The following is a 13476-nucleotide window of genomic DNA, read 5'->3' on the forward strand; positions in this document are numbered from 1 at the left end:
AGCTTTACTTGTCAAACATGTGAACACATACAAAGAGTCCCTCAAAGTCTTCACCAGATATATTTTATGTGACTCGACAGACGTGCTGCAACCTGATTGGTCGGCAGAGGCGTGCAACCATGTGGTGCAAGTTTAGTTTTCCTCAATAAAAAATGGGTCATGAAACCAGGTGTTACCCCAAAGTCCATTGAAATGAATCTCCTCACATATGAAATGAATTAAATTGTTTAAAAAAAAACTGCCATCCAGCGAATTGGTTAAATTTGGGGCGTCTCTGGATCTGAGGCCGCCCGACAGCAGCTGTTCACGTCGCCCTGCTGGTGATCGTCCTGCAACACATCAACAAACATCTGATGGTGTGAATTCCTTTAAATCGTTCCAATGGAAAACAACCCAAACACCCAGTCCACCGTCAGCCTCCAGGCAGCTCGATAAAACATAAAGAATTGGACTAAAATCACTATCAGGAGGAAGGACACACACGGGCGCACATACAGTACGACACCTTCCCCAACAAAGTCATTTATTTGTGAAGAAAAAAGCAATCTCTGTGATTCCTCTATTCCATCTACTAAATGACTCTCAGGCCCATTTTCTCTGTTTTTGTTTCTGTTCTTTTTATGTGCTCTCGTCTTCCAGGTCGAGGAGGAGACCACGCCTACTGGCCGCCGGACACCAACCTGGTCGACCGAAGCAGCGTCAACGGTAACACGCGCTCCTCTTTGCTTTTTGTTCTACTGAATCTGAAACTGGAATTCATTTTGGTGTTTGATTATTTTCCTGCATATGAGAATATGAGAATGGGAGCGCGTCTCGTGGGAGCCGAGCTGATTGTGATACTGTGCAGCATCATCAGATCATCAGAGCTGCTCGGTTGTTTTCTCTAATCATTCCGCTCAGTCAAGTTTAAACTTAGTTTAATGACTCACCACATACAGACGAGGAGCTGCAGCCCGCTGATATACCCTCCTCTACCATCGCGCCCTGTTTGTTGTCATTTAGCCGCTGGCAGGAAAATTTAATTAGATTCACTATCTCGCCATCAATCAGTGTTTCTGCACACTGAAGAAAATAATCATCTTCATGGAGAAACAGGACTGTGGAGAAATGTAAATTTTCGGCTTCTAATTTCTTTTATTTTTTGAGAAAAACTGCAGTATTATGGTATAGATTGATAGTGAGAACGATACGAGCTTCTAGGTTTTAAAAAAAAATAGAAGCAATGCAGTTAACAATATTGATGAATATGAATCATTTTTTTTTATGGCATTACACTTGTATATATATATATATATATATATATATACAAGTGTAATGCCATAAAAAAAATATATTATATATATATATATATATATATATATATATATATATATATACAAGTGTAATGATAAATCTTAAATAAGGGGAGCAATTGTTTCCTCTCATGCACCTCCTTTTTTTAAAACTATAATTCATATTCACACATATTTACATTCTTCCATTCATCTCTAATGAACAGCCAGCACTCATATTATCATGAGCTATAACTCAAATGTTACCTTTATGTTATCAATCATAATAATCATTCTAATGCAACTGTTTGACACCAGTTAACATCATTTTTAATGACAATGCTACACGATAATGCAAATAGTTATCAGTCCCTCCAGGGAATCGCGATCTTGCGATCTCAATAATTAATGCAAACTCGGCAACGTTTGTGGGAGCTTGCACATTTTTTTTATAACCCATTTTCTGACTTTATAAACAACAATAACTCCTCATTTATTCAGAAAGTCTCTGCTCCTGTTTTCATCTCCAAATAAAACTGTTCACCAGAGGAAACAGGAACAAAAGGAGAAACAGGAAGTGACGGGGTTTGTGGGAAATGTGTTCTTCACATTAAAATGATGATTAAATGTTTGTGATCAAAGGAAGTGATTCCATATTACTGGATGTTAAATGAGTTTTCTCCACACGTCCAGTTGTCAGAGACGTCTCTTTGTTGGTTTCATCCAGCAAGTTATTATCACAGGAAGTGATTACATATTTATTCCTTTATTAGGTTTTGCTTTAAAAAAAAAAAAACATTTCTCTGATTCTCGCAATTTTATGCAAAAGATGAATTTACAACGCCACAAATTACATTTTGCAATTTTAGAGAAAATCTGCCACAAATCAAACATTTTTGATCACAACAATCACAAAAATCCTGCAGGGACTGAGTTATACTTCAAACAGGACAATAATACCTGTACTCACTTAAATGTTACTTAATATTAATCTCTGTACCTACACTAGTCATACAATCATACGTATGCTAATGCTTCCATTACTTACAGTAGACCTGCTGGACATACTGTGCTGCGTGCTGTGCTAATGGTGCAGCTATTAATAACAGAAACCTCTGTAAAAGCCGAAGCTGCTGGCGGTAACACAAACCACGCTCATAATCATAACTGTCTTCATTTATTCCGATATGGGGAAAAAACTGTCGAGTTTCTCCTGCTCCACATTGAGGTCAGAGGTCAGAGGTCAGGTTCCACCTGATTCACCGTCTCACTGGAGGACAGCGTGTGTGTGTGTGTGTGTGTGTGTGTGTGTGTGTGTGTGTGTGTGTGTGTGTGTGTGTGTGTGTGTGTGTGTGTGTGTGTGTGTGTGTGTGTGTGTGTGTGTGTGTGTGTGTGTGTGTGTGTGTGTGTGTGTGTGTGTGTGTGTGTGTGTGTGTGTGTGTGTGTGTGTGTGTGTGTGTGTGTGTGTGTGTGTGTGTGTGTGTGTGTGTTGTCCGACGATGGACTCGAACATTTTGTCAGCGCTGCCGCCGCTGCTGCCGGAGGCGACCATAAATCCGTCCTCTCTGACCTCCGCCCTCCTCCGACTGGACGGAGGGTCGGCGAGGTCGAAGCCTCGTTCGTCAGCCGCACGGTATTTCACCTTTAATGCGCTGTCGTCGTTTATGTCGCAGAGCTTCCTCTCACTTGAAAAACGAGCCGCGGACGAGAAGATTCACCTTGGATTCTCTTCAGCGGGTCAGACAGCCTCTGAGCCGAGGCCGTCCCATCCTGTTTCCTCCTCCTGATCTATTGACAGCGTGTCAGCAGGGAGGAGGTCGGAGAGCAGGACCGTCAGATAAAACACATTCACAAAAGTTTCTTCTCTATCCGCTTCTTTTCTCAAGAGTACTAAGAGGTTCGTACCTCTGCGCTCAGAGCACAAAGCAATTACAGTTAAAAATATCTCCGTCTTATACAAAAGGAAATGACCTTTCAAGGAGTTTTTTAATGGAAGACATTAACATCAAGCCTCTTTCTCCCCTGAGACTTCACTTAAGTGGCTCAAAAGGTATAACACACATTTTCTCTCTGTAACTTCCAGATTTGTACAAATCCCAAGTTATCACTTTTTTTTAAACATCAACTGGAAATCTATATATTTATCTTAAACATGATTTTTGTTTTACGATTACAGAAACAGAAATGTTGTTATATTAAGCAAAGACTAAATAGTCTACAGCTAATATAGCAGCTGGGCTTTGGCACAGTGGTGCGTTGCGCTAAATGCTAGCATCAGGATGCTAACATGCATAAAGGACAATGCTAGAGTGCATATTTTAACTGGTGCAATAATTTCACAATCTTAGTTTAGCTTGTTACAACGATACCGTTTGCTAACCAACATTAAACACATCAGAATGCCATTAGTTGTGAAAAAAGAAATGCTCCTTAAAGAAAACCATCCAGTAGGTGTTGAGATATTTCACTTAAAATCAAGATGGTGGTCCAGGAGGAGACATTATAGTGACTAGTGACTAGAAATTAATTAACTGGGGATTTTTAACGTCGGCACAAAATGCCCAAACCTTTAGCTGTTGAGATGCTTCAGTTTGGACCAAACAGCAACTTCCGGGTCTGAAAAATAAAGCTGCTGTGAAGTACCACTGCTGCAGTTCCTCAAATGGCCACTCGGGGCCGGCTCCAGCACCAAGTCAATCCCCACTGACCGCCATGTTGAAATCATAGACTGGATATAAAAGAGTTCGTAGCTTCCGGTCTGTAAAATGGTTCTGATCCAGAAGTGTCTTCAGCTGCAATACCAGCGAGTGCCACTAGAGGTCGGCTCCAAAAAGCCTCCGGCTCCATAGACTCCCATTCAACTTCTCTCATCAAATCCAAAGTGAATAAAATGTGTCCATCAGTTATCTCGGTGTTGTTAGCTAAAGTCACTCCTTCTTCTTAGTTTTCTGGAGGTCCATCTGAAAATAATCCCTCATTCATTAGAAAAGAAGATTCAAGAAGACCTGGTTTTGGGGGCGTGTCTGTTTGATTGACAGGCCTGTGGTGCAGTCAGGTTACAGCTATCGGTGGGCGGGACGTAGTATCGTCAGGTTTCCAATCAGATCCATTAGATCCACCGCTGGCTCCTCCCCCAGCTCGTCCAAATATGGTCACTTCCTGCTCCAAACTGCTCCGAACTAGCAAAGATGGTGACGGACAGAATCTGAACTGGAGGATTCACAACGTTCACAAACCAACGATGACATCACTGATGGTTGATGACATCACTGCTGGTTGATGACATCACTGATGGTTGATGACATCACTGATGGTTGCCGCTTGGTTTAAAAGCAGGAATTTAAAGTTGCACATAATTAGGGGTTTGAGTGACAGGTGTGTGCCTCAGCTCCGCCCACCCACCACCTCTTTGATCATTTTTGAATTAGCCGGAAGTTAAGCAGGGTCAGGTACTGTTGTTAGATCATGTTTTTAAATTAACCTCAACCATTTCTCAGTTATAATTCGGATCGCCTCTAACAGCGTTGAATGGACGTTTCTAACAGGACATATTTTGACATCCATCTTTTCTGGCAGAAGCATAATGTGTAATTAATAACATTAGTGATGGCTGCAAGTTCAATGTGCATTTGTATTGTCTCCCACGTGGTGATAAACTGTTCTGTTGGAGAATCTGTTGTGCATGAACTTGTTCAGGGTTCATTTAAGGGGTTTTAAAACTTAAAATAGTGCAATTAGAACATGATGAAATATGCTCATTGTTTTGTCTGGCAGGTGTGTGACGTTCAGATAAAAGCCTCCGTGATTCGTTGCCTTCCTCTGGTTTTTCTACAGAGAAGGTGAACTTCTTTTGTTTGGTTGTAGTTTGGAAGTTTTTTAGGATTCGACCTTGTCTTAGATTTTTGTTCTCCTTCAGTGCTGCAGGGCTTCTTTCAAAGAAAAATGATATAAAGTCAAATTAGAAGGAGTCACTCGGCATTTTGATGGATTTGTTTATGTTACTGCTCAGCTCCGTTTCCTCCGTTGGCTGTATGAGGATTCGTGTCAGCCTCGTGTTGATTTGTTCGTGTTATTGTGCCTTCAAACTGAAACTCTGCCGCTGAGAGATCGTGATTTATTCCTCAGTATCTCCCTGAGCAGCCGGGGCTTCGGTGCATTGCTCAAGGGCATCTCAGCAGAGGTTGTTAATGCTTCTGCTGTCATCAGTAACAGGTTTTGCCTCCGGGTCAGTTCTGACTTCCTGTCAGTTACTGTTCCCGTCTCCATCTACAACTACATCATCTTCTTTGTCGGCCCATGAAATTTGAATTAGTTGTATTAAACAATCATTACTTTGATGTCAACCACACATTTGTAGTGATTTAATGCCACGTGCTTTATTTTCTCCACTACTTTTATATTTTGTTGATGGTTTAAATTGACCAAAGTGCCAATAGAAGCTGCTTCTACACTCAACTAACTCAGATAACTGTGTCAAGGCTTTGTCTCCATTGTTCCCTCCAATTACAGTCAAATCACAAAGTTGTTTCCAGGAAACCTCTGAAGAATTTATTAGGAAAAGCAAAAGTGCTCCAGTTTTATTTCCAAACAGGGAATCTGTTTGAAAGCGTCCTTCACGCTTCCAGGAATACAAGTCTCCTGTAGAAACACTGAATGCTTCCATGTTTCTAATCAACAACCCACCAACACTGCAGCCGTGCAGGTTGTGTGATTCACCAGAGACACACGTTCCAACCTGTCTGTGTAGTCGCTGTTTATTTTAGACCTCATTGCACATTTTTCATTAAAACATGAATTGTCTTCATGCATCTGAAACATGACCTTCACCTTAAAACAGTTGAACAGAATTGTTTTGTGAAGCTTACCAAGGTCAATAATATACTTCATTTATATATTATTACAATCAAAATGTCAAGTTATGTAGCCTACAATACTTTTCCTGAGAGGGCGTTTTTTGTTTCAGTGGACTGGCGTGTCTATTTCACGTTTTGCATCTAATTGTTTTCCAAAGGAAACTGAACTGACTTGATATTCTGAAGAAGCCTTTTAGATGAGAGGTGAAACGTAAAGTCCAGTTGCTTTTAGATAACACTCAGAACAAATAGACCAAAAACCCGAACCAAACTGTTTTGGAAACTAACCGAACAACGTGGTTTCATAACTACATAGTTCTTCATGCCTGAGCGAGTTGAAACGTAACACATGCTGTCGTGGACTGATGCTGTATTACACACCACCGAGTTGGTTAAAGAAACATTTGACTTTAAAGTAAATGATCTTGTGTGCACATAAATACAGCATCAGCTCTGCAGACTTAAGAGCAGATGATCAATTCAATTAGGTGTTTTTAAATGATTTCGTGAAGTCGTGACTGACGTTTTATATTCTGGGCCCGAGGAGAGTCTGCCGTACGTCTGGCTGTCTGTCCTGCTTATCTGTCCACAGACTGATATCTCAACCAGGCAGACTGTCATTGACAACATCAGATTAATGACCTTTGCTCTCCCACCACATGGGAGCAGATGAAGCCTCAGCGAAGGCTCACATTTCAACATTTCAGCCCCAAATTGAATAAAAGACTAAAAGTTGAAAAGGCTAAAAAGGAGCAAGGTGATGAAATCGAACTTCAAAAAGGGAAAAGAAAGGAAGGAACAGGATGCGATGTTGTGGTCTGTGTGCTGCTGCTGTAAAGATTTGATTGATCGCAGTTTTCATTGAGACAGACGACCACATGGAGAAAGAGAGAGAGAGAGAAAGAGGTAAAGTTCCTCTCTCTCTCTCTCTCTCTCTGTCTGTCACACACACACTTTCTTCCTTTCATCCATCTTCTCCCTCCTCTCCTTTCTTCCTCCCACCCTTCTGTCCTCTCCTCCTCCTCTCACCCCCTCTACCACTTCCCCTCCAGCTCCTCCTCCTTTCACTCACCTCCCTCTCCACTCCATCCAGACTTCATGCCTCTCATGTGTTTCCTGTTTTGCTGCTCTCTCTGCTCCAAGGTCGAGTTAATGAATGACAGAGCATGTCATCAATTTCCCTCGCTCCCTTTACACCTGTCACACACACACACACACACACACACACACACACACACACACACACACACACACACACACACACACACACACACACACACACACACACACACACACACAATGTATTGATTGGTAAAGCAGCAGCAGTAGCAGCTTTGTGTTTTCAGTCCACTGAAAGCACTTTGGCTTTCTTTTTTTCTCCTTTGTCTAAATAAGTATTTCTAATTAGCGCATTGACTCGTTTATATTAGTTCAATGGCTTCAAACGGTTTTGAACAGAATCACGGAGGCTACATTCAATACCGTTTAGTTATATCAGCTACGCTGGCCATCCTCACCTCACAACATCTGGAAATGGAAATGAACATTACAGTTTAAAGAGAGAAATTAATTCATTAACATGTGAAGTATAATGTCATATCTATCTATAATAATGAAGGAACATATCTCTGTTGTACAAAAGTATACGGCTGCCAATACTGAAGTAACCTGATTAAATAGAAGCGAAATTTAAAGGCCAAATTTGTGGATATGATGAGTTTCACAGTTCAATTTATTTTAAATAGCAATTTCTAATTTTAAAAAAACTTTCAAATTAAAGTGAAAACCACATGATTTACTGCCGTGATGAGAATGAAATTGTGCTTAAAACAAACGTTATATCTCAAACGGGGTTTTTAATTTCGCTTTTCATTAAGTTTGTTTATATTTAAAGGCAGAATTTGCTAAATCAGTTTCAGATTCATAAATATCTGCTCATTTAAACATATAAATTTGTCCATTTCACAGTAAAGTTTTATCTTGATCATGACTGTGTAGGAATGTACTGAAAATTATTTGTCAATTTGTTCTTAAATTTTGCTGATAACTGAATATTTTCATACACAAAAACTGGAGTAAAAGTAACTTAGATTTTGTTGTACATCATGCAGACACAAAACAAAATGAAAACTGTGAACATTGTTCTTAAAATCTTAATTCAAATGTGGAAAACAAGAAAACGCTGATGTTTCAATAATAAATCTGCTACATGGTTCACAAAATCTACTTCCGTTTCTTTTTCTGACCTCCCTCTTTCTTCCTTTTTGTACTTCAGAGTCTCCCATTGGTCAGATGCGTCCACCTCACGGCAGCGCCACGCCTCAGAAGAACAGCAACCTCCTGGTCATCATCGTGGTTTCCGTGGGAGCCGTCACCGTCGTCGTGGTCGTCATCGTAGCGCTCATCTGCACGCGGCGCTCCTCGGCCCAGCAGAGGAAGTAAGACGTTTCATTCAGCTGTGATGGCGGTGAGCAGCTGTCCCGGTAACGAGGCAGATGCTCGTTGAGCCGTCCTCCTTGTCTTATTTATTTGGAACAAATGTTCCTGCCAGACAACCAAAGGGTGGAAATGTTTACCAAATCAAAAAGAACTCATCTGACAAAAATCTGAGCTTCATCACTCCAACGTCAATCACTTCCTTTCTGATCCAGTTTATGAGATCTGATTATTAGTTTAATGTAGTTTGTCAAGTTTCGGACGGTTTTCTTTTTGGTCATTCTTATTTTTGTACTTCACATCAGGTTCTATGTGCAGTCCTTTTTGGTCGCTCTGAGCACCCGTACCGTAACACCACGGATAGTCACGCACTTACAATCCTAGAGGAGGCTAGCTGGACCGGTTTGGTTTGAACACATGACACGGAGCTAAAATGTTAAAAACACATGAGAACATGGATATCTTTGTTCATCAGATATCTTTGTTCATCAGATATCTTTGTTCATCAGGTATCTTTGTTCATCAGATATCTTTGTTCATCAGATATCTTTGTTCATCAGATATCTTTGTTAATCAGATATCTTTGTTCATCAGATATCTTTGTCCATCAGATATCTTTGTTCATCAGATATCTTTGTTCATCAGATATCTTAGTTCATCAGATATCTTTGTTCATCAGATATCTTAGTTCACCAGATATCTTTGTTCATCAGATATCTTTGTCCATCAGATATCTTTGTTCATCAGATATCTTTGTTCATCAGATATCTTTGTCCATCAGATATCTTTGTTCATCAGATATCTTTGTTCATCAGGTATCTTTGTTCATCAGATATCTTTGTTCATCAGATATCTTTGTTCATCAGATATCTTTGTTCATCAGATATCTTTGTTCATCAGATATCTTTGTCCATCAGATATCTTTGTTCATCAGATATCTTTGTTCATCAGATATCTTTGTTCATCAGATATCTTTGTCCATCAGATATCTTTGTTCATCAGATATCTTTGTTCATCAGATATCTTTGTTCATCAGATATCTTTGTTCATCAGATATCTTTGTTCATCAGATATCTTTGTCCATCAGATATCTTTGTTCCAACCAGACTGAACTAGCTGATCAGTTTAGTGTTTCTATGTTCTGTATTTATTCAGTTGGAGACTAGAAATCCTCTCTGTTGCTAGGGTGGTTGCTAAGGGTCAGACTACTTCCTGGAGTAATAAACATTACATATGTTACATAAGAGCCCACTGATGCGTTTTTGAGTTGGTAGTCTTTCCCGATGCGTTGCCATGGAAACGGAGATCACACTAACAAAAAGTTTTCTATTTGGAGAGCGAATCGTCCCCCAACATGGACACATATTTGACATATATCTGTGTTGCATTTTTGTGTGGCTACTTCAAAATAAAAGCCGGTCTGTGTGAGCAGTCGCTGGAGAACAACATCAATCAGCTGTGATCCGGTGGGAAGAGAGAGAAAAGGAAAGAGTGATGCTGATATGGAGATGAAATGTGATTCTGTCTGTTGAATCCAGTCAAATAAAAACACACAAACTTTATGGAGGTAATTACAGTTTGTAAAATAAAATAAATGTAATGGCAACTGAGAAAAAATACAAAAAACGGTATTATTCACTTTCAGAAAATGTTGTCTTTATTATTTAATAACCCAGTTTATATAGTTTTAGTCCATATTGTTCTATAATCCAGCTCAGGGTCAGATGTTGTTAAATTGACTGTAGAGGAGAACTCATGATGTTTCAGACGTCCACTTTTTGTTTTTAATGTTTCGGTCCGTCCGACCTTCCTCAGTTTGCGGTCCAGTATCACTACAATAACTGAAATAGAGAAACGTAGATGTTGCCTCAGATCAGATCCTAATCTTTCGTTATCTTAGTCTTTAATCATTTATAATCCACTTCAGTCACTTCGTGATACTTTAGTTGGATCAACTGTAGAAGCCAGTTCATGAAGTTTCAGTCCAAATGAATATATAATCTGGTTCCTGAGATTACAGTCGGTGTCACTTTATAATCCACTTAATTAAGCAAATCCACTTCAGTTACTTCCTTATAATCATGTTCATGGCGTTCCTATGGCAACCCTGAGAGCTCAGCCCACGGCAGCGAGAGGAAACACTGAACATGAAAAGAGACAAAACACAGAAACAACAACAACATTAGTTTGACGACAGGAACATTGTTTAGTAAAAACAAGGCTGAAGACTAAACCGGCATGTTTCCCTACTTCTGTATGAAGTCAGTGATGTTTCCTCCCCATGTTTCCGTCACTTTAATCTTGTTTGATGTTTTTAATAATCCAGTTCATGACATTGTGTCAAAATGACATTCAATCCACTCTGTCCGGTTTGAGTCGGCGTTGTTTTATAATCCAGTTTCTCAGATCTCAGATCAGCACTCTGTTTTCATCTTCACCTGCAAGCTGCAGCAAAAACATGTGTTTTTATGGCGGATGAACTTTTCTGTTATGGAACAGGTGAACAGGTGAATTCACGCTCTCCTGACTCCTCAAGCGTCCTTCTTGTGTTTCCGCCTCCTGTCCGATAACATCGGTCGATGAATCTGTCCTTTTCTTCTCGTCCCGCCGCTGACTTCCTCCTCGGTGTGCTTCTCGAACCTCTGCAGGAAGCGAGCGAGCCACAGTTCCAGTAAGAGGAAGGGAAGCCAGAAGGACCTGCGACCTCCAGACCTCTGGATCCACCACGAGGAGATGGAGATGAAGAACATGGAGAAAGCTCCCAGCGTCGCCCCGTCCGGACACGATTCGCCCATTCAGTCGTGCCAGGACCTCCCCCAGGTGGCACACAGCCAATCAGAGAGCCAGATAGGCAGCAAGAGCAGCCACTCAGGTACGACGGCGATGCTCATTCTCTTATTTGTTCTTTACATGGAGTCTGTATGATCAACTTTACTTCATCATATTTAGTTTTCTTTTTTCTTTGCATTTTACATTTTGTTTCACTTTAAATGTTTTTTAACCATTTGGAGAACATTTTGCCAAAATCCATCCCTCTACTTTCTACTATCTCAAATTGACATCAATACATTAAAATCATGATGTGTAGAAGACTGAAGTTATGAAAGCTGTTTCACGTCTGCATGGACTGATGGATTCATATCTGTTGAGAGAGGCTTAAATAAATGAAGCCGGATTCTTCATGAAAACAAATCTGAATATCGGAGCTCATTTTTAACGTGTCTGTTACCCGGAGAGATGAAGTCTGAAGTCTGAATGCGTGATTCTGTGATTCTGTGATTCTGTGATTCTGTGATTCTGTGATTCTGTGATTCTGTGATTTGAATGTGACGTTCAGGTGCGGATGCAGACGAGTCGTCCAGCTGCATCTCCACTCTGGAGCGCTCCATGGCTGCTAGGAGGGGAACACGAGGCAAAATGATGATTCCCATGGACTCACAGCCGAGCAACACTCGTAAGTAACACGTGTGTGTGTGTGTGTGTGTGTGTGTGTGTGTGTGTGTGTGTGTGTGTGTGTGTGTGTGTGTGTGTGTGTGTGTGTGTGTGTGCGTGTGTGTGTGTGTGCGTGTGTGTGTGTGTGCGTGTGTGTGTGTGTGTGTGTCGATGTGTGTGTGTGTGTGCGTGTGTGTGTGTGTGTGTGTGTGCGTGTGTGTGTGCGTGTGTCGATGTGTGTGTGTGTGTGTGTCGATGTGTGTGTGTGTGTGTGTGTGTGTGTGTGTGTGTGTGTGTGTGTGTGTGTGTGTGTGTGTGTGTGTGTGTGTGTGTGTGTGTGTGTGTGTGTGTGTGTGTGTGTGTGTGTGTGTGTGTGTGTGTGTGTGTGTGTGTGTGTGTGTCCAGCCTGATTGCTGCTGGATAAAGAGCTTGTCTTTAGCTCGGTGCTCCCTGCTGATCAGGATGTTTGAGGACAGCTCACACTGATTTGCAGCAGGACGGTTTCTATGGAAGCGATGCTCTAATCTTCTCCGCGGTCTCGGTGGTTCTCTGGAGGACCTTCCTCTCCCTCTGTGGTGTTACTGAACCCAACCGTGAGGCTCTTGTTAAGGATTGTCTTGGGTTCAGGGCTGATGGCTCAGCTCATTGGTAATGTCCCGGCCCACAAACTTAAAGCCGTGGACCCGTTGGGCCTTTCATGACGGTGCGCTGCAGTGGTGGGGCTCGCTCCCTGAGGTCCGGGATGACCTGCTCGGTCTTTTCAGCGGTGAGGGCGGGATTGTTCTCCTCCTCATCGGCAGTCGTATTGACCTGCAGCTCCCGGCAGAGAGATTAATTTCTACTCGCTATCGGTTGTTCGGCCGCCGATTGGTTGACAGGCTGTCGTGAGTTTAAGTTGAGAAAAGTGAAGCAGCACACGGGACTGATGCTTCCTGTCCTCCAGGTCCGAGTCGTGTGTTTGTTCCATCCAACCAGCTTCTGGAAAGATTAACATCCAGATCAGATGACAAGTCAGGACACTTAGAGTTTGGTTATATTTAAGCAATATTACAGAAGAGGTCTGCTCACCGTCATCGTCGGCATGACGTAAACACCCTCTCGTCTACTAATGTGATCATACAACAAGTTACCAACTAAATAAAACATGTCATCTAAATGTTTTCATATTGTGGAGCAATTCACTCTCAAAATATAAAACTTTCCTGCAATCTCCGTTTCCATGGCAACACACAGTGTACGACTAACAACTGAAAAACAATGAGTCGCGTCAGTAGACTCTAATGTAACGTAGGCAATGTTTACTACTGTAGGAAGTAGTCGGACCCGACTTCACCAAATGGGTCATTTAATAGACAATAACAAGTAGAAACATTATACATTATATTACATATTATATGAAAATCAATTCTAGTGTGTTTGACCTGATTTCCCCTCCTGAGAAGAGCTCTACAGACTCACGACTACACAGCCTCCTTCAGCTGATT

At 41.3% G+C, this 13476-nt stretch overlaps 1 protein-coding gene across 1 annotated transcript in view; it reads left to right on the plus strand.

Moving 5' to 3' along the window:
* The window catches only part of dcc (DCC netrin 1 receptor), a 318060-nt gene that overhangs the window by 250782 nt on the left and 53802 nt on the right, over nucleotides 1-13476 (plus strand). The window contains exons 22-25 of the mRNA XM_069721879.1: nucleotides 640-705; nucleotides 8400-8562; nucleotides 11209-11432; nucleotides 11898-12014. Of these exons, the coding sequence (XP_069577980.1) occupies nucleotides 640-705; nucleotides 8400-8562; nucleotides 11209-11432; nucleotides 11898-12014 (570 nt within the window). The remainder of the gene's footprint in view (nucleotides 1-639; nucleotides 706-8399; nucleotides 8563-11208; nucleotides 11433-11897; nucleotides 12015-13476) is intronic.

This window comes from Brachyistius frenatus, unplaced genomic scaffold (genome assembly GCF_029030835.1).
Source record: "Brachyistius frenatus isolate BFR_SWC_R1_liver_20210118 unplaced genomic scaffold, ASM2903083v1 Contig_276, whole genome shotgun sequence".
NCBI lineage: Eukaryota > Metazoa > Chordata > Actinopteri > Embiotocidae > Brachyistius > Brachyistius frenatus.